The following is a 26683-nucleotide window of genomic DNA, read 5'->3' on the forward strand; positions in this document are numbered from 1 at the left end:
ACTGAAAAGTCAGCTAACATATAGAAATTTGGGGGCGGTGGGAATACCTTACCATGATATTTTCAAGTAGAGCATCTATTGCGACTATATTATCAAAATATGTTCTGCAGAGGAAGACATAAAGTTCTTATTAATAACATCACTTTCAGCTTTCACAATGACCTGTGCTGTTTTTTAATTACTAATAGGAACACGGATTTATCATCTGTTTAAGAAATCATGCAGCGTAAGCCTTCTCCCTGATCCCTACACCAGATTGGATCTATGTACACAGACTTTTCAGAAGACTGGATGTGTCAGCTTTAATAGTGCTGATCATCTGCTTTGGGAGTGGGGTAGTGTGAATTTAACCTTCTCCTCTCCACAGAGAGGTGACCTATGCTGACAAACAACCCAGTCATCTGTTTGGTAGCACAGGAACCTGGGGATTATTATTTGTATTATTATTAATAATAATTGCATTTCTATACTGCCCCATAAGCTATCACATTTGTATCCTATCCTTCATTCAAGGAACTCAAGGCCGCATAAACCTTAGCCTTACAACAACCCTGTGAAGTATGTTAGACTGAGAGGTAATAACTTGCCCAAGGTCACCCAGTGGTCTTCATGGCTGAGTAGGGAACTGAACTTAGATCTTTCTTGTCCAAATCCCAATCTCTAGCTTTTGTAGCACACTGGACAGGACCTCTGGAGTTCAGCAAATGTTCAAAGCAGTTGTGTAAACATACAACCCATTAGAGAAAACAACAAAGAAACTTGTGGCACCTTAAAGACTAACAGATTTATTATGGCATAAACTTCTGTGGACTACAGTCCACTTCACCAGATGTATGAAGTGTTCTCCTGAACTACAGGTAATATACATATGGTTTGGGGCCGAATGTAAACAGCAAGGTCAGAGGGAAATGCAATGCAAAAAGTACAGACACTGACAATCAGCAGGGGGGAAAACACAGTGTCAGTTGTTTCCCCCACCCCTGCCTGTCGCATGACCAGGATTACCCTAGTTACCCATACCACGTCATGGGTTGCCATGTTGTCTGAACCTGATGCATGGTCTGGGCATAAAGGCATTTTCACCCACCTTACAACCCAAGGCTTACAGTATGGGTTTTAGGGTGGGGAAAAATGCACTACGCCCACACCTCATGCTGTTTTCAGACAACAAGGCGACCCGCAGCATGGGCAATTAGGGTAATCCTGGTTGCGTGACCAGCATGCATGGGGGAAACAATCACCACTGTGTTGCTTCCCCCGCTGATTGCCCAAACAGCCCCAGTGACAATCATGTTAGATGACAGTCAAACTAAGGTTAAAATCCTCTTAATATTTCACACTTATAAGCCCAATTGGGCCAAGCTACTCAGCTCCTTTTGTCTTGTTGCAGAAATTGCTTTGGGGGCTTATTTGTGTATGCACTAGATTTATTATAACATTATTTCATATTATACCAAATTTAAAATATTTCGTTACTGCAATAATGTAGACAATGTTTGTGTCAATTTTTCTTCTGCCCTATTCTAAAGGTTCTTCCTTGCCCTTCCCTTCCTCTTTGCATTGGCAGCAGGACACTGGTAGCAGGCTTCTATGCCAGGTGTACCATGTTATGTGAAGACAGGCTGACCTTGCTTCTCCAAACTACAGCAGCGGCTAATTCACTCTTATTAGTACAAGGACATCCAAAGTCATAGAAAGATAAATGTCAAATTTATTAGCAAAAGATGCTTTAAATACTCCACATTCTCAAGATTCGCTACCCTTTAAATTACAATGTTTCCAAGAGATATACATTATTCCATGGAGTATATCTTTGTGTTCCATCCAGACCCACCAGAAACAAAAAACATAAGAAGGTAGACCTACACTTAAGACTATGCATGAAGATCTATGTTTTACATCTATTCAGAAACCTTACAGAAAATAATCTGGGATCAATCCAGGCTATACACTTGTTTTCTACAATAGTAGTGTAATGTACAAGATCATTATTACCAAGAAATTATGTTTAATTGTTTGAACTTTCCCCCCACAATTTCTTTATTTTTTGCTAAACCCTTTGCAGATAGATATATGCACTAACTTTACCGAAACCAAGAGAAATAACTACTGAAGAAGCTATCAATAATCATTTAATATTTCTATACTGGTTGATAATATACATCAAACTTGACAGTAATCGGCGCAATATTCACTAGTCATACTAACGTAAATTACATTGATTTCATTTATTCTACTTTACACATGACTAAGTCTGGATCCAATCCAATGATTCTGCATCTATCAAACATTCTTAACACTGCTTAATATTAACTAATAATCTTGCACACCTGTTTATCATACTTATAATTTATGACAACAGTAGACTATCAGAGTCCACATCATCCAGAATGGAACACTGGATACTAACTGCAAACGTTCCTTTCTGTTTGAAGCAAAGGAGGCATTCCCTAAGGGTTATGCCCCTCCACAGTCCAGGACAAGGCAAGGAACATGTGATTAGGCTTTTGGCCAGTCAATCAGTCTGGGCTCCTCCCCTCCAGTTCATTGGTGACCAAGCAACAGGCAGATTAATTTGGGAGGAGCCACGATAGGTAAGGAATAGAACAGTGAGAAAAACCAGAGGAAAAGCCAAACACAACAGTTAGACAAGTCAGGGTCCCCTCTCCTGAGAGGAGGTAGCCAGATGGGTACAGAGTATATAGTATCTTATCACCTAATTGTGGCTCAGGCTAGCATTTGAGAGTGTGGTTGCCTCCTTTGCTTTGAACAGGAAGGAACCTTCAAGATAAGTATCCAACATTCCATTCCCTGTTCAAGCACGGAGGCATCCACTATGGGATGTTCACAAGCCAACCAGTATCATACAGAAGGGAAGAAGAGGTTGAGCCAGGACCAGAGCTCTTGAACAATCTGTGATTGGCCATGTGCAAACCAGCCCTCCAGACTAATGTCTGTTGTGACAGTGAGTCTTGGAGAATCCTGGAGTAGAGTGCCTCTCTGCTGGTGAGAAATCTCTCTACACCACCCAGAGATGTCCTGACTGGATGAGGAAAGATATATTCTGCAGTGATGCTTGTGAGCTATGCTGTCTTGATATGATAGGAGGAGCTACTGTAGTGGCCATAAATGTAGTCGGGCCAAAGGGAGAATTCACAAACATGAGATCATGAGGCCTAATAGGTGTGGTAGTGTCATGAGATCTTCATGCTTTACTGTTTTGAGAAACTGGACTGCTTCCCTTGAGTTGTGAATGTACTCTGGCAAACTGTGTCTATCAGGGCTCCCAGGTGGACTATCCTCTGTGAAGAGCAAACTGGCTTTTTTTGCAGTTGATTAAGAAACCATGGTTTATTAGGCACTGTACAGTTCGATCCACAGTTTGATCCACACCCCGATGAGCCTACCGTAGAAAGTGGGAATGGATCAGCAGGTGATCAAGATAAGGACAAATGTATGTGGCTTGTAGTCTTAAGTGAGCCATGACCATTTTGTGAACATCCTTGGTGCTAAAGCCAGCCCAGAGGGCAAGGCCCTGAATTGAAAATGTTGTCCCGGGTAGACAAAACAAATATACTTTCTATGAGCAGGGGCAATGGGGACATGGAAGTAGGCTTTGGTAAGTTCTACTGAAGTGATGAAGTCGCTTTGATGCAAGGCTTCCCAAATGGACTGGAGGGTTCTCACCTGATCTTGTGGTATGACACAAACTTGCTGACATACTTCAGATCTAGAATGGCACTCCAGCTCCCCCACTTTTTGGAAGTACTGAATACAAAAAATTTTGAAAACACACCATAGAATCATTCTTGCAAGGGAACAGTCTTGAAGGCCTATATCTCTGTAATATGGGCAATCACTTGAGAAACAATGGCCTAATTCACTTGGAGCGGGAAGCTGTGGGAAGCAGAAACCTGGGTTCGGGAGATGGAAGAAAATCTATCAGGTACCCATATCTTATTGTGTTGCATGTCCAAAGTATCTGAAACTGTAGTCTCTCAGGCCGAGAGGAATTGACTGAACCTCCCTCCCACTTGAATCATTGAGCTGTCAGAATTGCTGTCTAACATGCTTTGACTGGGTGAGATAGAAACTTTGTTGGAGGAGGGAGAATAGACATGGGCTTGAAATCTGGACCTGAACCAGTCTGGTCTGAAATTGTTGAAGTTAAAGGTGCAAAAGGAGGCATGAAAAAAGGATCTGTTGGAATGAAAAGAAGTATTTTAGAGGAAGGTGTCTCGTCCTCCTTTTTTTTTAAGTAGAAGGCATCACCTTTTTCTTACCTTTCATCTCAACTAGCATATCCTTCAATACCTCTTCTCTGATGAGGTAACCCCCTTTAAAAGCAAGTGGCTAGATTCCTCCTGGAGTATGCATCCATATTCCAATGGCACAGCCACTGTGGTTGCTGCGATGGAGCCTGGGTTGCGACAGCTACGAAAAGGCATATCTTGTATAACTTTACAAGGCTTTAAAACACATGGACCTCTCCAAATCCTTGTTATCCATGAGGTTCTCCATCTACAGGAGAGAGGCCCCTATGAAGGAGGAGGTGGATGGGGCCCTAAGTGCTAGAGCAGCTCCCTTGTGGGCCCTTTTTAAGGCTGCTTCTTTCCTCTGGGTCTCTAAGGGGAGAGTCTTCATCCTTTAGAGCTATGGTCCCTGAAAACAGAACTGCCCCTTGGTCATCTACCAGTAGCACCTTTAACGTTTCCATGAATTGCTGAAGGTGTGTACTTTCTGTGCCACTCTGGTGGGATTCTTACTTTGCAAAGGAGCAGCCCATTCAGCCCTAACTAGTTTTTCAAAGGATGGTGGGAATGGCACGTCCTTTGTGGTAGCCTTAGGCTCTGGGTACAGGTCCCATATCTGACCACTCACCTTCCTCTCTATCTGATCATCTGGTCTGTCTTGAAGGAGATCTGGGGAAATGTTATTTATTTAAGAATTTTAAGCAGCTCCTCAGCCACAAAGGCTCCTACAGCAGCTTACATATAATCAATTAAACAAGACAGTCAGACTCAGTGTTAGGTGCCCTGGCTCTTTTGGTTGGTTGGCTGGTTGATTTTATTTTTATTTTTTTGCTTTACCTCAGTAGTGGGCCTGTTGTTGGGGGATTCATCATCAGAATCTTCAGAGGAATGTGGGTGGCCCAAGGGCACTTGGATGACTTTTATCTATCTTTCCTACTGGGTTTAGGCTGTAGAGAAACTAAAGAGTCAGATGAGGAGGGTTCAATTTGTACTTGCGAGTATGAGAGGGGAGGCTTCATGTTGAGATCAAGCTGGCCAGAGTGAGCTGAGAAACTGAACTGAGTGTTCACGCACCATCTGGAGGCCATGAGTGTCTTGCTCTTTCTCCAAGCATGCTGCCGGGCAGTTGCCAAAATGGCAGATAGAAGGCAAAGGCTCAGGGGTGGAGAGGAGAATCCCTGCATCTGCTGCAGAGCTCTGAGAGACGCTCTGCGGGTTCAGATTTACTGTGGCTGAGCTAGCGAGGCAGCAGCTGCCAACACTGGAAAGCTCACCTTGAAGAGGCTGTGGTGCTGTAGGTCAGTCACAGATCACCCCGGCTGCATCACTAGGGGTCTGGACCTACTGCTGGTTACGATTCCTTTACCTCATGATTCTGAAACCTTGAAGGCGTTTAATCATCCTCTTGCTCTGATTTACAGAATAGAAAATAGGAGGAAATTGAAAAAAAGGAGAAGACATGAAGTAAGGAGCATTGTGGTTAAGATATGACAGAAGATCTGTCCTGGGCAAAGGCAGGGAACTAGCTGCTGGCTGGGGGTGGGGGGGGGGGTAGACTGAGGGACTAGGTCAAAAGCCTGATTACCTGTTCCCTGCCTTGGCTTGGGCGGTAAAGGGGCATAAACCCATATGCCTTCTTGCTTGAACAGGGAAATAATGGGTACCTTTAAACCAATTCCCAGAGGAATGAGAAGAGAGGAATCAAAATATATCAATTACCTAGGAGAAAATGCACATAATACAGCTGTTGAGACTGAGTTTCATGTGTCACTTACTTTGATACATCAAGCAGGAAGTCATTCAGTTCAGTCTGTTTGGCAAGGCCTCTGGATACCTGATTAGAATATTGGGAATACTATTGCTTACTTAAGCAGAAGATTAGAATCAGTGAATCTGTGGAACATATATGCTACCTAACCAAGTTGTTTACAAAGAAGAAATAAATTAAGATATATGGGTAAGATGTTAAAATATAACCAGAAACAACTATGTCTATGTTGTACTTTGGTTGGAGGTCATTTACTGTACAAGTTCAGTTGTGGTATCTCTGATTATAATTCTGTTTATTACTCTAAAATGGCTCCTCTTATTCTGTGGACCTGAAAACATTATTGCCTGCTTCATCCTTTGGATATAAACCCTCAATGCAAAAACCTAGGACACCAGCTGACAGCCAATTCTACAAACCTGTTCATAAAACTAAAGTGTTCACTTTTCTGTTTAACAAAGATTGCCTTTCTCCAATTGTCTCATCTTGCAGAAGCAGCCTATAAGGCAACCAATGACTGAGGTGAGTTATGTTATCTTCTACCAATTCCATTGCCCAATATTACCTATGCATTTGGGGGGGGGGGGGTTTCTGGCGAACACAAAGAAAGAGAAAAGATACAGACCGAGGCCTATATCACCTATTACCATCGCCAAGTTCATGCCTCATCTGGGTCAAATGGATGACAAATGATAGTGTTTAAGAGCCATTTGTTGATACTCTCTTTCTGGCTTGTTTGGATTGTAAAATTTGGGGTTGGGGAAATTTTATAAATGCACTAAATTGGTGGGAAGAAAACTGAGTTAACTGGGTTTGCAGGATATCGGCAAGGAGTTTTTATTGTCCCTAACAGAAAGAGGAAAGCATTTACTGGCAAAAAGGTCCATTTGGGTTTTTAAATTCAGTGGAAGAGAGCTTAGCATGTGCTTACACATATACTCTGAACCTTAAAATATTTCAAACAATGTATATTATTTTTATGTTTTGAATTGTGATGAGTGGGATTTGGAAAAGCAGTGGGGGGCTAAAAATTAACATTTAAGAATACTCATCTGCCCCAAGCCCATGTTGATTTGGACCCAGACCATATCAGAGTGTATACCAAGCTTGATATGACTTCATGGGATTGTTTGATTCCTCCCAATCCAAATTTGTGTGGTGGTAGCAAGGGCTCATGTTGAAGCCTCTGTTAGGGCTTAGGCACTGCCAGAGATATGCACAGCAGTGGCCACATCTGGCAGGAACCATGAGGAACGTAGTCCCAAATAGGGCCATGAGGAACCCTGGGAACTGGAACATACATGGTAGCATCTATGGCTGCCATGAATCTCTGGACACTACTACATATGCCTGTGCAACATTTAGGGGTTAATGGAAGCCCACTGCAAGCCATCTCCACTGCTAGGTGAGTTTGGTAAAGGGAAGGGAAGTGATTGGGCAAGCGAATGTGTCAACAGGTCTCACAAGGGTAGGGGACAAGGAGGCCTTCGGGATATCTTTGGAAGCATGATGGAGCCTAATTTGGATTGGGCTCAAGGAGTTACATCATTTGGATATTACAAGGCTGATTGATAATGTTTTATATTCCTAGAATTAATGTATCATTTTCCTTAAACAACCCGAAATTTAATCCAGAGACTTACCTCTACTTGATGCAATGCTACTGAGGCCCATGAAAGATTTGCTGTTGCAACCTGAAACACAAAAAATCCTTACTTCTTATTTATTTTTAATGATTTAGTTCGATATTTATAAACTGTCGCTCATCCAAATATATCAGGGTGGTGCCTGTGAATAATAAATATAACCAAAAAAAATGGTCATGCAATCAAAAAATGCAATTAAATGCAATTATAAAACAGCAGTAAAAGGCAGTAAAATACAGTAAAAGAGGCCAGCCAGCTTAAAATGTCCATGTAAACAGAAATGTTTTGACCTGGCACCTGAATGATTACAAGGTTGTACCTCCATGGGGAAGGTGTTCCACAAATGGAGTGCCACAACAGACAAGGCTCTTTTCCTAGTTGTCACACAACAAGAATGAGGCACCTTGAGAAGAAATCCCTGCAGGTGTTAAGACACAGGCAGGCTGGTATAGGGAGAAGCATTCTTTCAGGCATTTGGGTCCTACACCATGAAAACATTTTCAGCCTTTTGAAGGTTCTAGCAACTTCTTACTAAATTGGTTTGAAGTATATAAGCAATGATTGAAGAGTAATTAGCCAACAAAAAGCTTTGTTCACCCTTCTAGTTCATGCATTCAAGATGACTGGGGTTTAAGTACAACATTAACTACATTGTTACAATGGTTCTGTTAAACAGGAAATAAGTCCATACTATTTTATTCATTTGATTCATGCCCTTCCCTTCCCAGAGTGCCTTACAAAAAGTTAAAACTGCAATTAAGGAAAATTAAAACAAAAATGTGAAGGAATTCACATGTGAAGGAGTTAAAACTGCAATTAAGGAAAATTAAAACAAAAAGGTGAAGAATAGATTTAAGGGACTAGATTTAGTAGATAGGGTCCCGGAAGAACTATGGACAGAAGTTCGCAACATTGTTCAGGAGGCAGCAACAAAAAACGTCCCAAAGAAAAAGAAAACCAAGAAGGCAAGATGGCTGTCTGCTGAGACACTGGAAGCAGCCCAAGAAAGAAGGAAAGCAAAAGGCAACAGTGATCGGGGGAGATATGCCCAATTAAATGCAAAATTCCAGAGGTTAGCTAGAAGAGATAAGGAATTATTTTTAAACAAGCAACGCGCGGAAGTGGAAGAAGATAATAGAATAGGAAGGACAAGAGACTTCTTCCAGAAAATTATAAACACCAGAGGTAAATTCCAGGAAAAAGGGGTATGATCAAAAACAAAGATGGCAAGGACCTAACACAAGCAGAAGAGATCAAGAAAAGGTGGCAAGAATATACGGAAGATCTGTATAGGAAGGATAATAATATCGGGGATAGATTTGACGGTGTGGTCAGAGAGCTAGAGCCAGACATCCTGAAGAGTGAGGTTGAATGGGCCTTAAGAAGCATTGCTAATAACAAGGCAGCAGGAGATGACGGTATCCCAGCTGAACTGTTTAAAATCTTGCAAGATGATGCTGTCAAGGTAATGCATGCCATATGTCAGCAAATTTGGAAAACACAAGAATGGCCAACAGATTGGAACTTATATCCCCATACCAAAAAAGGGAAGCACCAAAGAATGTTCAAATTATCAAACAGTGGCACTTATTTCACATGCCAGTAAGGTAATGCTCAAGAACTTGCAAGGTAGACTCCAGCAATTCATGGAATGAGAATTGCCAGATGTACAAGCTGGGTTTAGAAAAGGCAGAGGAACTAGAGACCAAATTGCCAATATCCGCTGGATAATGGAGAAAGCCAGGGAGTTTCAGAAAAACATCTATTTCTGTTTTATTGACTATTCTAAAGCCTTTGACTGTGTGGATCATAACAAATGTGTGTGGCAAGTTCTTGGTGGGATGGGGATACCAAGTCATCTTGTCTGCCTCCTGAGGAATCTGTATAACAACCAAGTAGCAACAGTAAGAACAGACCACGGAACAACGGACTGGTTTAAGATTGGGAAAGGAGTACAGCAGGGTTGTATACTCTCACCCTACCTATTCAACCTGTATGCAGAACACTTCATGCGACGTGCTGGGCTTGATGAAGCCAAGGCTGGAGTTAAAATCGCTGGAAGAAACATTAACAATCTCAGATATGCAGATGATACCACTTTGATGGCTGAAAGCGAGGAGGAGCTGAGGAACCTCATGATGAAGGTGAAAGAAGAAAGTGCAAAAACTGGGTTGCAGTTCAACCTCAAAAAAACCAAGATTATGGCAACCATAACTGGCAAATAGATGGAGAAACCGTGGAGGCAGTGACAGACTTTGTCTTTCTAGGCGCAAAGATTACTGCAGACGCTGACTGCAGCCAGGAAATCAGAAGACGTTTACTTCTTGGGAGGAGAGCAATGACAAATCTTGATAAAATAGTGAAGAGCAGAGACATCACACTGACAACAAAGGTCCGCATAGTTCAAGCAATGGTATTCCCCGTAGTAACCTATGGCTGCGAGAGCTGGACCATAAGGAAGGCTGAGTGAAGGAAGATAGATGCGTTTGAACTGTGGTGCTGGAGGAAAATTCTAAGAGTGCCTTGGACTGCAAGAAGATCAAACCAGTCCATACTCCAGGAAATAAAGCCAAACTGCTCACTTGAGGGAATGATATTAAAGGCAAAACTGAAGTACTTTGGCCACATAATGAGAAGACAGGATACCCTGGAGAAGATGCTGATGCTTGGGAAAGTGGAAGGCCAAAGGAAGAGGGGCCGACCAAGGGCAAGATGGATGGATGATATTCTGGAGGTGACGGACTCGACCTTGGGGGAGTTGGGGGTGGTGACGGCCGACAGGAAGCTCTGGAATGGGCTGGTCCATGAAGTCACGAAGAGTCGGAAGCGACTGACCGAATAAACAACAACAACAAAACAAAAATATCAAAATAAAAACATTAAAATACCACACTATAAAAGATCAGTATAAAAGCAGTCTGCAAAACTAAAACAAACTGCAGTAAAATATTCATATGGCCATTTAAATATCTGTTAATGATTTTTTATAGACTGCAACTGAAGATCATTAAACACAAGATTCCTGTTGTGTTTGCCATTTTGGGGGTGAACAGATAAAATACACATTTAACCAACAGAGGGAATACGCCATCCAACCCTACCCAGCTGGCCTTCACCCACATGCAGAAAGGTACCTATGCACTTTAGCATGCCAGGTATGGTTTTTAACAGGAGCCCAGTGCACACTTCCTATATACCTCTATAGAAGCTGGCACACTGCACCTTAGAATACCAACACAGAAGCTAATGCTGACCATAGCCAAGGGCCAGCCAAGGAATGGGAAGAAATTAAGAGGGCTTCATTGAGCGCTATCCTATTCTCCTTTCAAACATACAACCACACCCACACTTCCATCAGCCCTAGCCAGCACAGCCAATAGTGAGGGATGATGGGAGTTGCAGCCCAACATCTGGAGGGCCACAACTTGTCCTCCTGTTTTAGACTCAATGGGCAACAGCTCCTATGCCCCTTTCAGGGAGTGCCAAAATCTCCTCCTCTAAAGGGCAAGACAGGTTGGTTGTGCAATAGAGTTCTACCCTTAAAGGTGGCCTAGAAATAATTTTAGATAGAGAGACAGATCTGGAGAAACAGAGGCAAACACCATCACATAACCAACCTGGATGATGGTGAGTACCCACAAGTACAAAGTGATGTTCTGCCACACACTTCCTGAGGAACCTTCTGAGGTGAAAACCAAAAGAGGGAATGGCTGGGTCTTGGATGATGATGGCATGGAAAGATGACACACAGTGGTACCCAAGTCCTTGCATCTTTTAGATGACCTTGGTTGGCCACTGAAAACACCTTTTTCCCAGACTGCAGTACTGACTGACAAGTCCTTTGAAGCAAGAGAGATTGGGATGCTGTGAAAGCCAATGAGAATCGATCCTAAGTGCATGGCCAAGTATAGGATATGCACTGACTAGTGAACCCCATCTGTTTGGACGGATCAAAGCTGGTGTTGGTAGTCTCACTGAATAAATTGTTGCCATCAAATGGGAGATCCTCAATACAACTTTCAGCTTATTGGGTCACAGCTGTAGAATGGATCCAGGCATGGCACCTCAACGTGATGTAAGTAACCATGGATTTGGAACTACAGTCAGACATATGTTGCAATGTGTTAACCTGCTGCTTAGATAACTGCACTGCTTCCTGGTGGAACAGCTTAGCAAATTCTCACTTGTCATCAAGCAAGTGCTCAAAAAATTAGTCCTTCTCGCACAAGTAGTGTTGGTAACAGCCCATACAGGCCTAATAGTTCACTATCCTCAGCAACAAAGCTGCCATCAAGTAGACCTTGCAGTCCAATGTGACCAACCTGTGGCCTTCCTTGTGTGTAAGAGCAGAATGGGTTCACTGTGCAGTCTTTAACTGAGTAGCTTTGACTATGCTGGAATTAGGTGAAGGATGTTTAAACAAAAAGTCACAATCTTTTGTTTAAATCTTAGACATTGGTGGTACAGGGGAGGATTTTGCCCATGGGTGCTTTACTACCTGAAGAAGGGTGGGCAACATGGGTATGGTAGCCAGTTCCAAGAAGTCAGTATGCACTAAATCGAACACTAGATCTAGAAAAGGAGGTTCAGCATTTTGTACCTGTAACTTCAAAGATTTAATCATTCAGGGCGCAATTCTATGGCCGCTAGACAGCGGCTAGATGGCCATAGGATTGGTTGGTTTCTGGGAACCAACCTCAGAGCCCACACTCCAAGGTCAGTTCCCAGAGAACCACCTCCCCGCCCCCTCCCTCACAGCACAGAATATCCCTGGGCTTGTAGGAGTAGCACAGAGTGGGGCAAAACGGGGCATTCCCAGAGATGGGGAGGAGCAGAGACAGCAAAAGCCTCATTATGAGGCTTCCTATCCGCCATCCATCCTCCACCCCACCCCAAACCATTCATTCAAACCACCCCAAATCAGCCATCTAGCCAGTAATGCAGGGAAGTCATAGCACAGAGGAGAAGATCCCCTCTGCCCTCCACCCGCCCTGCATTGGATAGGCAGTCACCTCTGAGTTTGGAGGCGGCCGCCTTTCCGCATAGGTTTGCTCCCTTAGAGGACTTGCTCAAAATGTGGCCTTCTATCCTCCTCCATAGGAGACATTAGAGTATGGTCCCCAGTGTTAACACAGGGGGATAAAATAGACAGAGCCACAGTCGACAAGGAACTAACAGAAAAGTGGGAGGGGGGGGACAACTGGTTCATTGTATTTTTTTTCTCTAGTCTAATGCCAAGAAACTGCAGCAGCTGAAACTGCAGCAGTTGAAATGATAACTGAGTTTGACAGTGGGAGCCATGCTCCCTTGAGCATTCAATCACAGGGTGGAGTGAGGCTCCCACCAAAATTCTAGCCCAGCTATAGAAGCTTCATAAATGAAGCTCTGCACAGGCACAAAACCCATATACAGGACTGCACAGGGACCAAAGAAAAACAAGGCTATTTCTAGGTTATGTTAACTGAACTGTAGTCCAGCTGGTTTTCTCCAGAAATCCCATGATTCATGGCATTATTTTAGAAATAATGTTGCTCTATTTCACCAAATAAGAAATTGTCAAATATGAAGGTTATCAATAAACCTGTACATGTCACTGCAAATGAAACTGAGATTGCTACAAATGAAACGCAACCTCAAGAGACTCTGATTTTGAGAGGAAGAGTGACAGGAGAAGGTGATGCTTAATATTTTCCCACTGACCATTTTTCAAACAAAATCAGCCACCAAGCTACTTTTCCCTCTGTGGGGATATACATGCACATTTACAAGGGTAAGCATTTATGTGAGGGTTCCCATGAGAGGGTTGTGAGATTATTATGAGCATAAAAAGAGCAGGTAGGGAAACTATCCCTGCCAGCTCTACTCAAAATCAGTTTCACAAGGCTGCTTTTCACTAAAAATGAAAAAAGCTGGACTCCATTTTACACAAATGCTTATGTAAAATATTATTTGTCCTAATGAAAGTTAATTTTGTAAAGCAATCTGAGCTTCACATTCTCTGAAAAGAAACATTTAAAAGTGACATCACCTCTTGATGACTGAGATGGAAGGTGTCATTTCCCCAATGCCGATAAAGCTCCAAGATACCAATCAAGTCACCAAGTGCAGTAACAATTGGCAAACAAAGCACAGACTTGATATGAGTCCCTGTTTCCAGGCCAGTACCTTTGGGAAATCGCTCATCCTAGAAAGGCAAGCACAGTTCTATATTAATGTTATAACATTCATTTCACTTATTGTTAAACCTGTGTCAATTTTGTCCATAGGCCTCGGATATCGCTACTGAAATCTTAAGCACAAACTCACTGACTGGGCTTCACAGGTTACTACTACAGATTCTGTTCAACTTTGGTAAAATATTAATGATCTATCTCACAACGTTGTAATGAGGGGTGCAAAACCACTATGACTGCTAAGATGTTTCAGAAATGATTAACTTTAAAGAAGACACATAATGGCCAACTTGGGATCTTCTAAGTTCTATGTTGTGCTGACTAGAGATGTAGGAAAGCAGATCATGGATACTGTCCACTGCCCATGCACATGGGGCCTCCCTTTTCTTTCTTAGCCAAGGGAAATGGTCTGAATTGGCCAATGTTTTCCTATTGCACATGCAATACATTCCCTATGAAAAATAAAGAATTGGAAAGCCCAGACAGGTGCGGATCTTAATGTGGACACTAGACCTGCTCGAGTGCAGCCAACTTCTCTCTTACTCTCTTGCGTTCCGAACCAGTTAGCTCTCTATTTAAAAACTTCTAATTTTTAGGTTTGCATAATTTTATTTACCCAGTGCTATTACATAAAATGCATACTTGTCAAACAATGCATGTTCTTCAATCCTACAGCAGTAGAAACAGCATTTTGTTGTTGACACACTAATTTAATTGATTTGTAGGTTGTCGCCCTGATACAGAAGGCTACAGTGTTACTGACCTGTTTTGCAATAAGGAAGCATTCATAGAACTTAGATGTAATATATATCATTATAATGATATGTAAATCCTTCTACATTCGCATGTTTTGGATGCCTTTCTAGTATATAAATGCTTTATCTGTTTTGATTTTTCTGAATAGATTCAAAATTAAATGACTTACAATGCATGTTTACTCAGAAGAAAGTTCCACTGAGTACAATGGGGTTTACTCCCACATACGTGTGTATAGGATTGCAGCCTAACAGTGCAATCTTATTAACGTTTACTAAGAATTTAAGTCCCACTGACTTCAATAGGGCTTATTCCCAAGTAAGTACATATAGGATTGCAGCCTAAGAGCACAATCTTGGCGGGGGCGGTTGAAATGGTGAACAATCTGTCACATCCAAAACCCTGCTGGCTCATGATGGTCAAAACAGGAAAGGGGGCGGGGTCTGGCGGTTTCCTCCAGGGTCTTCTCTACTTTGATTTTTTTAAAACCCATTGGTTGGGGACGGTGGGAAAGAATTAACTATACCAGCTCCAGGCTAGTGTAGTCGAGGGGCTTGATCCAGGGTCCACTTATGGGAACAAAGGGTCTTTGGATAGAAGATCCAAGGCTGCCTCCACCCCTGGAATGCCCTGTGGAAACACTGCTGGTGGTGGATCTATACCCTTGGAGCCTACCACAGGCATAGCAGGAAGGCCTTTGCAGCAGATGTGCTCCCACTGCCGGCAGATCTCCTTCCCACCAGTGGTAGGTCACTTCCGCTCCATCCAACCCCCTTTCAGCCATTGAATCTATGAGTTTAGATTGCTTTGCTCGACATTATATTAAAACAAGATAGCAATTTACCCCCAAAATATCTTCTACCAGTAACGTTTTCCTAGATTTGGCTACATGTGCAGATACTGTGGTGCCAAGCTGAATGGGTCCTACAGGAACAAGCTGTGGTTGTCCATCCTTTACTCCCGGTGGTGTGAACACACAAAGACTCTGAGAGGAAGAACAACAAAGAAAGTGCAATTGAAATGTCTGGCTGTTTATCATAAAAAAATGAGAAATCAATAATCTTTTGAAAATGCTGACATATGATATGGTCGGGTTTTTTAAAAATTCACTGTTTTGTCCTCGTGGAACTTTTCCATTCCACCACTCATCATAATTAAAACAGTGGAGTTCCATCAACCATCTATAGGCCAGCCAGAACATATACAGACTTATACACAGGTTGTAAATGCAACAGATCACCTGGGTGGGGCCTGTTCACAGGTATTTACATATCCAGGCCCCAAAGTTAAACCTTTGGAGGCATCCATAATAAGTTATATTTGCTTCATTTGTTTAGGTGTCATGCCAAATTGTGGTTTGTGCTAACCATAGTTTGCAAGCCAAGCCATGGTTTAGCATGCTGAGCGAAGCCCTATTCTCCAGCTAACTGAGTGCAACCTTTTCCTACCAGTCCTCAGATGCTACCCCAAACCACTCTGCCATGACCAACTGAAAGCACGTGATGCAACACTGCCAATGTCAGCTACCCCTAAGAGATGGTCTGACTGAAGACTGGCCTGTTTGGCAACTTTTGGGCAGCTCTTGACTTTATGGATCACACAGTGCATTTTTTGCCTTTTTCAGAGCCAGATTCTGAAGTTCTATCCTCCTCTCCCCAATTTATCTCATGGTTCTCTATAACTATCACCTCAACAGTGGTATAAAGCATAATTTGCTGTCCAGCAGTGCTCACTCAACCCAATTTTCTCTCTTAGACCACAGTGCAGCTGCACTGACTCTTAGCCAGACAATGGCAAATATCCAGCTAGTGTATTTTTCTAAAACTTGTCCTGGACAATGGCCATCTGTTGTATTACCCCATGCATGTATCAGCTCTTATTCACCTACACCCATCCCTCATGACTATCCAACCCAGCTGTCACAAGCTTACTGAACACTGAGATTAAGCTCCTTTTTTGGTACAATCTGATCCCTTTTTACTGTCCTTTCTCCCAAGTCGTTCACATCAAGTAATTCAGCAAATAATTCAGTATGTTTTACCGATCCATTGTTTGTCTTATTTAGTCTTCCAATGTGAATCATTCTGAGGGCTATGCAACAAAAAAAACCATCAGTGAGAACTGTGAACAAGGAGAGTGGAGCTGTGGACAGGTTAGAACACTGACAGCGGCATGTTTAAGAAACAACCAGAAAGAGCCACATATCCTTTTGTTTTCTGTCTGGTAAAAAAACAGGTCTTTATGGTGGAGTAGTTTATGGAGGTGGAGGAACAGTCATAACTGTTTGTCAGTTCAGATGTCATGCCAAATCACTGTTGGCACAAACAGTAGTTTGCAACCTCCCTTCAAGCCATGGTTTCTGGTTCTGGTTGATTGGTTGACTGCAAATCAAGGTTTGTCAATTCAGATGCTATGCCAATATTCTTTAACTGTGGTCTGGATTGTATTCCCGACTCCTAGACAAGCCAGGAATTGTAAGCCAAGAACAAACTAAGAAGCCAGAATCTGAAGACAAACACCAAAGGAGGAATCCTGATTCAAACGTAACACTAAGCTTTTCCTTTATGGTGAGTTTCTGTTTAGCTAAGCCACTCCCACTGGTGAGAAGTGCCAAGTTAGCGTGATTAGGCAGTGTATATCAGCACACTGTGAACAATAAATCAAGACAACCTGGAACCCTGGATGTATGAAAATCACCAATGTCAGTGCCTTCCATATGCTAATTAACAGATCAAATCTATCTTACTTTCTACTCTGATTTGGCCATTTTTGCCTAAATAATCCTCTACAAAGATCAAATGCACACACTGGATTTTCACATTAAAATATGGGGCTAATAAAGGCTTCATAATAGAAGGGAAGTATGCACTTAAGTGACAAGCATCATGTGATAGGTGATAGCCAACCTATGACAGCCTTGTCACTTCCCTACTTCATGCCTGCGTCTGTGATAATTGACTGTAATTATCACAGACATTAGGTTATATGTGAACTCACACATGACAGTACCACTATGCATAGCATCACCATTCACAAATGCAAGTGACAGGGACACTTTTAATATCAGACCCTCCAACCACCTGGTAACAGAATTTTGTTATAACGGTGTTTTAAGTAAAGTATTTCACTAGTTATTTGTAGTTTACTTTGAGAATTAATCTTCAGTTCTACAAATAAATTTTCTGAACAACCAGAAAATATTTTTTTAACTTGTCTCAAGAATTACAAGGATTTGAAAGGCTAATAAATGCTTTTAAAATAAAGTCACTATCTAAACTTTATCATTTACCATTGGAAATAAAAAGATGCAGAGTTAAAGATGTCGAAATGGAGAAGAATCTAATAAACACTGTTGGCAATAAGGAGATAAGGAATATTCTCTTTGCGAAAAGTTTGCAAACATGCTATATTTACACATATGGGGAAATTGCTTTAAGATGTTTACTCAGTGTTATTTATCCCCCTGGAAAATATGTAAAATTTAATCAAGAGTCTTGTGGCACATTGAAGAGTAACACATTTATTATGGCATAAGCTTTCATGGACTACAGTCTACTTCATCAGATGCATGAACTGTTATGCTGAGAGAGAGAGAAAGAGAGAGGGAGAGAATAAAGGTACACACACACAATTGGGCAGGTGAGGGGAATTGTAAACACTGAGGTTGGAGGGAAATGAAATGCAGAAAGTATAGATAGTGATAATTATGTCAACAGTGGACATTAACAAAACGAAGTAGTTGTTGGGTGATAACATAGACATCTTGACATTGGTGAGCACATGTAGTATGATTTAAAAATAATCATTTTATCCCGATCCAAGCCACAGGGGACAGAGTTGAACATCTTAATGAATGTTCAATTCAGCTGTTTCGGGAGCAATCTTATGGCCCTCTAGACACTGTCTAGAGGGCCATAGGATATGCTCATCCCAGGAACCGACCTTGGAGACCGTGCTCTGAGGTTGGTTCCTGGAAAAATGACTGTCCCACTCGTCTGCGCTGCCTCAGAAGCAGCACAGAGAAGCCCCATCCTCCACCCTCGGAAGAGGAGCACAGAGAGACTGAAAAGGGGCGTTCCAGGGGGCGGAGCTGCGCGTACAACATATCCAATGTGTCGTACAGCAGCTTCCTCTCCTGGTCGGCCCCCCTGCCTCTAGACAGCCAAAATCGGCTGTCTAGCGAAAAATAGCAAGGCAGAAAAGGCACAGAAGGAATGATCCCCCTGTGCCTCTCCTGCCTTGCTTTGGATAGGCAGTTGCCTCCAAGTTCAGAGGCGGCCGCCTATCCTGATAGGATTACGCCCTTCATGTTGCAATCTGCCTTTGAATTCCCTTTGCTCCAAAATGGCCAGTTTAAGTTCATTTACAAAGTCTCCTGGGAGGCCGAAACATTCCCTCACCAGTTTTTGAATATTGCCATTTCTGATGTCAGATTTGTGACCATCTTATTTTGTGTAGAGACTTGGCGCATTTGCCCTTATGGAAATTGTTACATAAAATGTAGAAGACCATTAATCAAAGCAGTTGGTTTTGCCATTAATGGGGCTATTTAAGATCTCAAAGACTTTGGCCTATGGTTAATAAGCTAAGCACATTTTTAAATGTTGCAATGGATCCACTAACATGTATTTTTTATTGTAGAACATATTACACTGTAGTATCTTAAAGTAGTCCCACACCTGTTAATATCTGCTAGACTTGTGTATAGAAAGCACTGGAAAATGGGGTCAGAACCTTCAAAAGAAGAATGGCTAATGAAGGTATGGGACCCTATCAAATTAGTTAAACATTTTTAAGAAGCCTTTGTATAAATTACAGGTGACTGATCAGGTTTGGAGAGCAGTAATTCAATATAATATAGTCAAGTATATGTTGAATGATATTTTTTTATGTTGGCAACATCTAGTGTAAGATCTATGATGGAGCTTGCATAATAGTTAATTTTATCAATTGTGTATTTTATGTATATTGTCTTGAAAAAAGAAAAAAATAGTTCTCAGTTCAAATAAAATAAAGTATATGCTTACCTTATCTTAAGGTCTTCCTTACAAAGAATGTATGAAAAATAAGTGACTCTGGGTTGGATCCAAAGGTGGGCTGTGCCAGCAAAAAAGCACTTCTGTATGTGCAAGGCAGCCTCCTCAAATTTGGGCAATTCTCTTGTCACACTGCAGCCCCCAAACCCTGCCCCACGATGTTCCAGAGAGTCCCTCAACTATCAGAAGTAGGGGTGGGGAACTGGAGGCTGGAGAGGAGGAGCCCCAAAAAACCAAAACCCCACCATTTCACAAGTGGGGTTCTGCTCATGCTTCTCTGGATCTAATCCATCAGAAATACATTATTACTTGAATCATTAGGATGCAACATTCAGCTATTCTATTTCATAAATTTTTAATTGATCCTGGAATGGCGTATGGTTATGGTTGCCTGCTTTGAGATTGCTTGTTGAAGTTGTTTTAGATATATTTTCCTGTATATTGTTCTGTTCATGGGTTTTTTATAGAATTGGCTTTTAAAATCTGTATACTGTTTTTTTAAATGTTTTAATCTTTGCAAACCCCGCAGAGAGCTTTGGCTATTGGGAGGTATACAAATGTAATGAATGAATGAATGAATGAATGAATAGAATGTTAAGCAGAGTCATTAGATGGCACTGTCTATCAGGTAGAATTAAGTAACAATTACTTTAGAATAGGAACTTAATAAATGATCCTCGAAGCATGAGCATTTATTTGTGTTTGTGGCTTCTTACTGTCCTTTTTATAGAAAAACACCACACCAGTGTTTACAGATAAGTATGTACCCAGTACCATATACATTCCTATCTTCATCCATTTTTTTCAAGTAATATATCACAAGAATTCTGCCAAAAGAGGAAATTATCAGCTACAAAACTGCAACAGGTTTGTGGGAACAGAAGGGTTCTTCAGAGGGCTTAAATATGAAATCACAGAAGAAAAGTATAAGAACATTAAAATCAGCCATCATCTGAGATGGTGGCCAATGGAGGATTAAAAAAGAAGAACTACGGACTTCTCTGCTTAATTTTTTTTCATCAAGTAATTCAGTGGACCACACTTTTAATGCCAGAATACTTAGATTTGTGGATGAATATGGTATGTTGAAAGAAAAGAAGTGTTGCTGCAAACAGATCATGCTGCACCAACCATTACAATTCTTCAAAGAACAATTCTAATAATTGGCATAGCATGATCTTCTTTACAAAAACAACATTTACTTGCATGGTACAAGTATGTAGACAAAGGCGGTTCAGTGGAAACTATGTGCTTGGACCTTCACAAAACCCTTGATGAAGTATTTCATAAAATACTCCTAAAGAAACTTAGCAGCCCTGGAATAAGAGGATGGGTCATCTTAATACAGAGAACTGGTTAAAAGAGAAGACACAAAAGGTATCGATAAATGCCCTATTTTCACAACAGAAGAGGTGAATACATGTAAATGACACTGACACGGTAGTTCTAAGCATGTTTACTCAGGCATACAACTCACTGAGTTCAATCGAGCATAGTAAGAGAGCTTCGGATTGCAGTAAGCAAGCAGCAAGCAGTCAAATTATTACATTTTCTGGTTCAGTAATACAAGATGGCTAAACATACCAAACAGAACTGCCTACCACTTGTTCATCATATTGGGACACAGTGGGGAAGGGAGTAGTAATACATGGGAAATAAGGTGTTTATCAGGAATAATTACTTGATAAAGATTTAATGCAATGAAACATAAATTGTTTTAAAAACTCTTCCATTTCCTTGCTCTCCCATCCCCCACACTGGCAGATTAGCCCTCTCTCTTCTTTCTGGAAACTACCTATCTCAGACACTGGAATGGCTATTAGATGCTGCACTGCCTGGGACCCTGCAGGCCTAAGGACTACAGACACAGCCTGTTTGTAGTGGAACTCACGCTTTAGCAATGGATGTGCTGCTTTTTAGATCAGGGCTTGGGAACTTTTTTCAGCCTCAGGGATGAGTTAGCACCAGGCCAGGACGTTGGGGGCCATATACCAGCAGTGGGCAGGGTCACTGCCCATTGTGGGTGGAGCCACTGCTAACATGCCTTCCCCCACATTTTCATAAACACCCCCATTCATTCACACACTTCATCATCTCACACACACACACACTCACACACACACACCAATCATACACACATTTGCACAGAGAGAGAGAGAGTTCCCAGCCCCACCCTCTTAGCTGATCCAAGCAGATCAGCTGAGTGGGGCATTTTCCTTGCCAAGTTGCTGAGAGAGGCTCCCTTTCTCAGAACTGAGCAGGGAAGAAGAGCTTATCTCTGATCTCCTGCTTATTCAGTATAAGCCCTTTCCCTTGCCCCAGTGCTGGGAAAAGAACCTTTGTCAGACTTGGGGCAGGGGAGAGGGCTTATCTCTGAAATGGTGCAGATCGGAGATAAGCCCTTTCCCCTGGTCCTCTCTCCGCATTGGGGCAGGTGAAAGGAGTAGAGCCTGGGGAAGTAACCTGGCAGGCCAGATGGGGAACTCCCATGGGCCATATTCAGTCCAAGGAGTGGAGGTTCCTCATGTAAGCTTTAAATGAAAGTGTAGGAAAAAGTTTCAACAACAACTTGAACAGGTAAACAGACTGGCTAAACACCACAACTCTTTCAATCGAAAAAAATATATTAATTAATGCAGAGAGCTTTTGAAACGTCAGTGGAGAAACTTGTTCAGCGGTATAACTGATCAGCTGAATTTACAAAAATGCACCAATAAAGCTTATAAAACAACTTGAAAGGGGGCATTCTTCATATAAAAAATAGCTTTCCAAACATGTACTTACATTATTGCAGTCACCCAAGAAATACAGAGCAAATCCATCCGCATTTGTAGCTGCCAAAGCAACAATTAAAAAAATAACATTAATCAGAATAATGATAAGCAAGTTCTTGTGCTGCTGTTATGGGTGTCTCCCAACAAGCATAAGTATCTACAGTCAATATTAATCTGATATGTAAGGCACTAAAATGAAGAACTATATAAAACAACAAAAGTTACTCTGTTAATATATTACATTAATTTCTAATATGTATGTATGTATGTATGTATATATGTGTGTGTGTGTGTGTGTGTGTATATATTAAATACAAATATATTTTCTATGGAATTTCACATAACATTTATGTTAAAACATTTTGTTTGCAAGCTCCTAGAAGGAAAATGGGCTAACTGTTCACATCCATGTCAGCTACTGAAAACCACATTTTACTATACTGGTCCTGTTTTCTTCAGTGATCAAGTCACTGTTTTAGTAGAAACTGGAAAATATAAGATATATATATACATACATACATATATATATACATATACATACATATATATATATATATATATATATATGGGTGTAATCGAGAGAAGGGAGAGTTGAGCAGAGCTTCCGGTAGTGAGGATGGGGCAAAGTAATGAAGTTGCAACGCCTTTCATAGCTCCAGCTTAACCCATCGCTCTTGCTTTATCATTACCTATCCCACCAGTTCTTGTCAAGTGCCTGCAGCCCATCTCCCTGCTTTGAATCCCTTCATTCCTTGCATTAGAAAACAACTGCAGCCCTTATGAGGAAAAGATAAATTCACTGAAAATCTGAATCATATGAGCACAATTTTTATGCAAAATTCACTTGACTTGCATAATATATATATAATCTATATAGCATATATTTATTACGACGATTAACACATATCCTGGCTTTCCTGCAAGCTCAAAATGAGTTACATGGTTCTCTACCCACCCAACTTTTTTTTTTTTTTACAAGAATCTTGTGAGATAAATTAGTCTGAGAAAAAGAGAACCCAAGGTCATGCACAGCTTGGATCATCAAAATTATGACAGTATTGAAATAAAACTGGTTTACCCAACAGCTGACCTACAGGATCCATAAGTAAAACATGCTTAAACATCTGTGAACTGGTTTAGCCATCTTCAGAGATAGGTTTGCAGGGTTCCAACCGCACAACCTTGAAGAACAAATGTTCTCACTCAAATTTAACAAAGTAGAAAAATGTGCGCAGAGAGAAGTCCTGCGATGATCACATTCCTGGGCATCACAATTGTTAGGTCAGATTTCGTTCATTACCCAGTAACCACATGGCATTTATAAATATGCAACATCCATTCCATACTCCTTAACAGCAATACAACCACTGTTGTACTGAAAAGAGTCTAAAATGGATGTATAAGAAAAAAACAAGAACCAGTCAACCTAAAAACAGCTGATGCCAATTATGGCTGGAATTAGGTTCATTTACACACATGTATTTTTTCTAATTATAACAGCCTATGCCACACAGGAAAAAAATGATAAAATGCTATAAATATGAATTTCAATTTTTAGTGTGAAAAACTGGAGTACATTTATTTCACTTTAGACAGTGATGAGGTGGAAATTCTATTTTCTATTCTGAGTAGTTTGCATTAATATTGCTTCTTACTCTGCAGTGAAATTACTTATGGATAAATATTTGGCTTCCAATAAAGCCCTATAGTGGCAGTAATTCTAATTTGGGTTAAGGTCCAGAGTGTGTTTAGCCTTTCTGTGATAATAATGCTCCAAACAATGTTTCAAAATGTTTTTAAAACTACTGCATGCATTTTAGTGCAAAAACACTCATTTCTTACCCGTTCGAATGATACTACTCAATTCATATAAGAGCAATTGATTGTTCCCGCCTATATCCAACCGCTGCTCTATATAGCTGTTCAGGTCATATACCAGTCCTTGCATATCAGAATTCTGGTACTATTGAAAACAAACACACGTCAGAATTATCAAACTACAATTAAAAAGTAATATAAAAGAAACATTTGCTAGTATTTGTGATTAGGAGAAGTTATTAAGTAACCTGAAGAAGCTGAAAATTCAACAAAGAACACATAAAGGAAAGATAGGGAAATGCCTAAGGGGAACACTGTTACCTGGTTTGCACAATTAACAATCCTGGTTTTTTAACCATGGATTGCTTTGGAGCACACGGGAGCGAGCAAGCATGCTGGGCCCCAACCACTTGGTCGCTTCTGCTGTGCTTGTGCTATACAACCCAGAAAAGCCCTGTTCCTGGGTTGTTCTCCGTGATGTCAGAACCTGGAATTCTGAGTTGTTGTGGGAGAAATACCACAGAGTTTTAACCCATGAACAAACCATGAATTAAAACTGTGGGTTGTTTGTCCCTCAACAACTCAAGAGTTCCAGATTTGGACATCACAGAGAACATTAAGTAAAGCAGAAGCGGACGAGCAAGCAGGAGCTCAACATGCTCACTCACTCCTATGCGCTCCCAAACAACCCACTGTTAACAAACCATAGGTTGGTTAATCATGCAAACTGAGTCAGATAGTAGTGAAACATAACAAGTAAATCTGAAAAGATTCCTAGGAAGTTCATCAATTCCTATTTACTATGGGTTACACTCAGAGTAAGTCATGCTTTGATGTCACTGAAATCAACAGGACACATTGGTCAGGACTAGCCATTTATTTCAATGTGACTAAAGCATAACTGAGTCTGGATCCAACCCTGCTTGCACAAAATCATCATTATCATCATCATCTCTGGCCCATAGCTCATCAACAGAATGCTTTGCATGCAATTGGTCCCAGGTTCAGTGCCTGGCATCCCCAGGCAGGGCTGGAAAATACTTATCTGAAACCCTGGAGAGCTGTCAGTCAGGGTACATAATACCGAGCTAGACAGACTAGTGGTCTGACTCAGTTTAAGACAGCTGCTAAATGTATACTGCAAGAACAAAGTTTATAAATAACACAACACTTGGAGGCTTTGATAATCTTGGATCCTGGAGAAAATCAAAAGAAAGTGATAGTAAAAATAGTAAATTGTTTATTATTTGAAGCTAGTGCTAATTCGTACTATTTAACATCTATATTAGATTAGACTATTTGTTAAAAAGCGATTTTGTTTCTTTTTTATGCCTTTTTCTTGAATTAATCTTGCATTTGTTTGACAGTTGCTTCACTTTTTTGCTCAAAGTTCTGGCAATCTACAAAGTTTTTCAAGATACTTGGACCATGCGGTAGTTGATGTAATATTTAAAAAAATCAATTGGATTGGAAAGTCAGAGAATCAGTTAAGAACTGTGTGCACAGACCTGTTCCAGCAACACTTCCCTGAAACCCAGCCCACTTAGATTTAAAGAAAATGCTCAAACAAAAACTAGTGGCCTTATGGCTGCATCATTAACAACAGAATCCTGTACATGTTTACTCAGAAATAGATCCTGGTATGATCAATGGGGCTTACTCCCAAGTAACTGTGCATAGGATTGTATTCCAAGCCTACAATCCTATACACTCTCACTCTCACATAACTTCCATGAATTCAATGGGACTTTCTTCTGAGTAGTCATATATAGGATTACACTGTAAGGCTGCAATCCTATACTCACTTACCTGGGAGTAAGTCCCATTGAACTTTAGATAGGACTTACTTCTGAGATCACATGCATAGGGTTGTACTACACATCTCTCTCATGGACACTAAAAACTAGTAATCCCAGAGAGGTTCTGAGAGTGATAAGCATGCAGGATCAACCAAAACAAACAAGTCTCCCATCGATGGCAGAGTGAGATAACAGACTGATATTCACCTGGTATAAATGTATTATTTATTATTTTATTTATTCAAGGTATAACCTGCCTATATACTAATGCTCTAGGTGGCATACAAAGTTAACAACAATTTAACACAATATCCAACAATGAAAACAACAGAGCATAAAAACAGTATACAAGAGTCAACAAAACATAACCAGAGTTCTAAAAAGGGAAAGCCTGCCGGAATAATAAAGTCTTTAATTCCTGCTTTAAAACCTTCAAAGAGGTCAGCAGGCACATTTCAACCAGCAGGTCATTCCACAACGGAGGGGTAGCAAAGGAAACAGTCCTTTTGCGTGTGGCTGCCAGTCTCACATGAGGCAGCTGCAGCAGAAAGCCCTCAGAGGACCTTAGGTGGTGGACTGGGACATAGGGGAGAAGGCGCTCCCTAAGGTACCTTGGGCCTTGGCCATATAAGGCTTTAAAGGTAAGAACCAGCACTTTAT

At 41.1% G+C, this 26683-nt stretch overlaps 1 protein-coding gene across 2 annotated transcripts in view; it reads right to left on the reverse strand.

Moving 5' to 3' along the window:
- The window catches only part of PDE10A (phosphodiesterase 10A), a 171919-nt gene that overhangs the window by 57238 nt on the left and 87998 nt on the right, over positions 1–26683 (reverse strand). For both annotated transcript variants that reach the window (XM_084827987.1, XM_084827986.1), the window contains exons 4-10: positions 24249–24369; positions 22417–22466; positions 15441–15581; positions 13696–13851; positions 7665–7715; positions 6029–6087; positions 53–104 (exon numbers count right to left, since the gene is read on the reverse strand). In XM_084827987.1, the coding sequence (XP_084684113.1) occupies positions 53–104; positions 6029–6087; positions 7665–7715; positions 13696–13851; positions 15441–15581; positions 22417–22466; positions 24249–24369 (630 nt within the window). The remainder of the gene's footprint in view (positions 1–52; positions 105–6028; positions 6088–7664; positions 7716–13695; positions 13852–15440; positions 15582–22416; positions 22467–24248; positions 24370–26683) is intronic.

Source organism: Heloderma suspectum, chromosome 1 (assembly GCF_057233095.1).
Source record: "Heloderma suspectum isolate Gila_16-S chromosome 1, 16-S_ref, whole genome shotgun sequence".
Lineage (NCBI taxonomy): Eukaryota > Metazoa > Chordata > Lepidosauria > Squamata > Helodermatidae > Heloderma > Heloderma suspectum.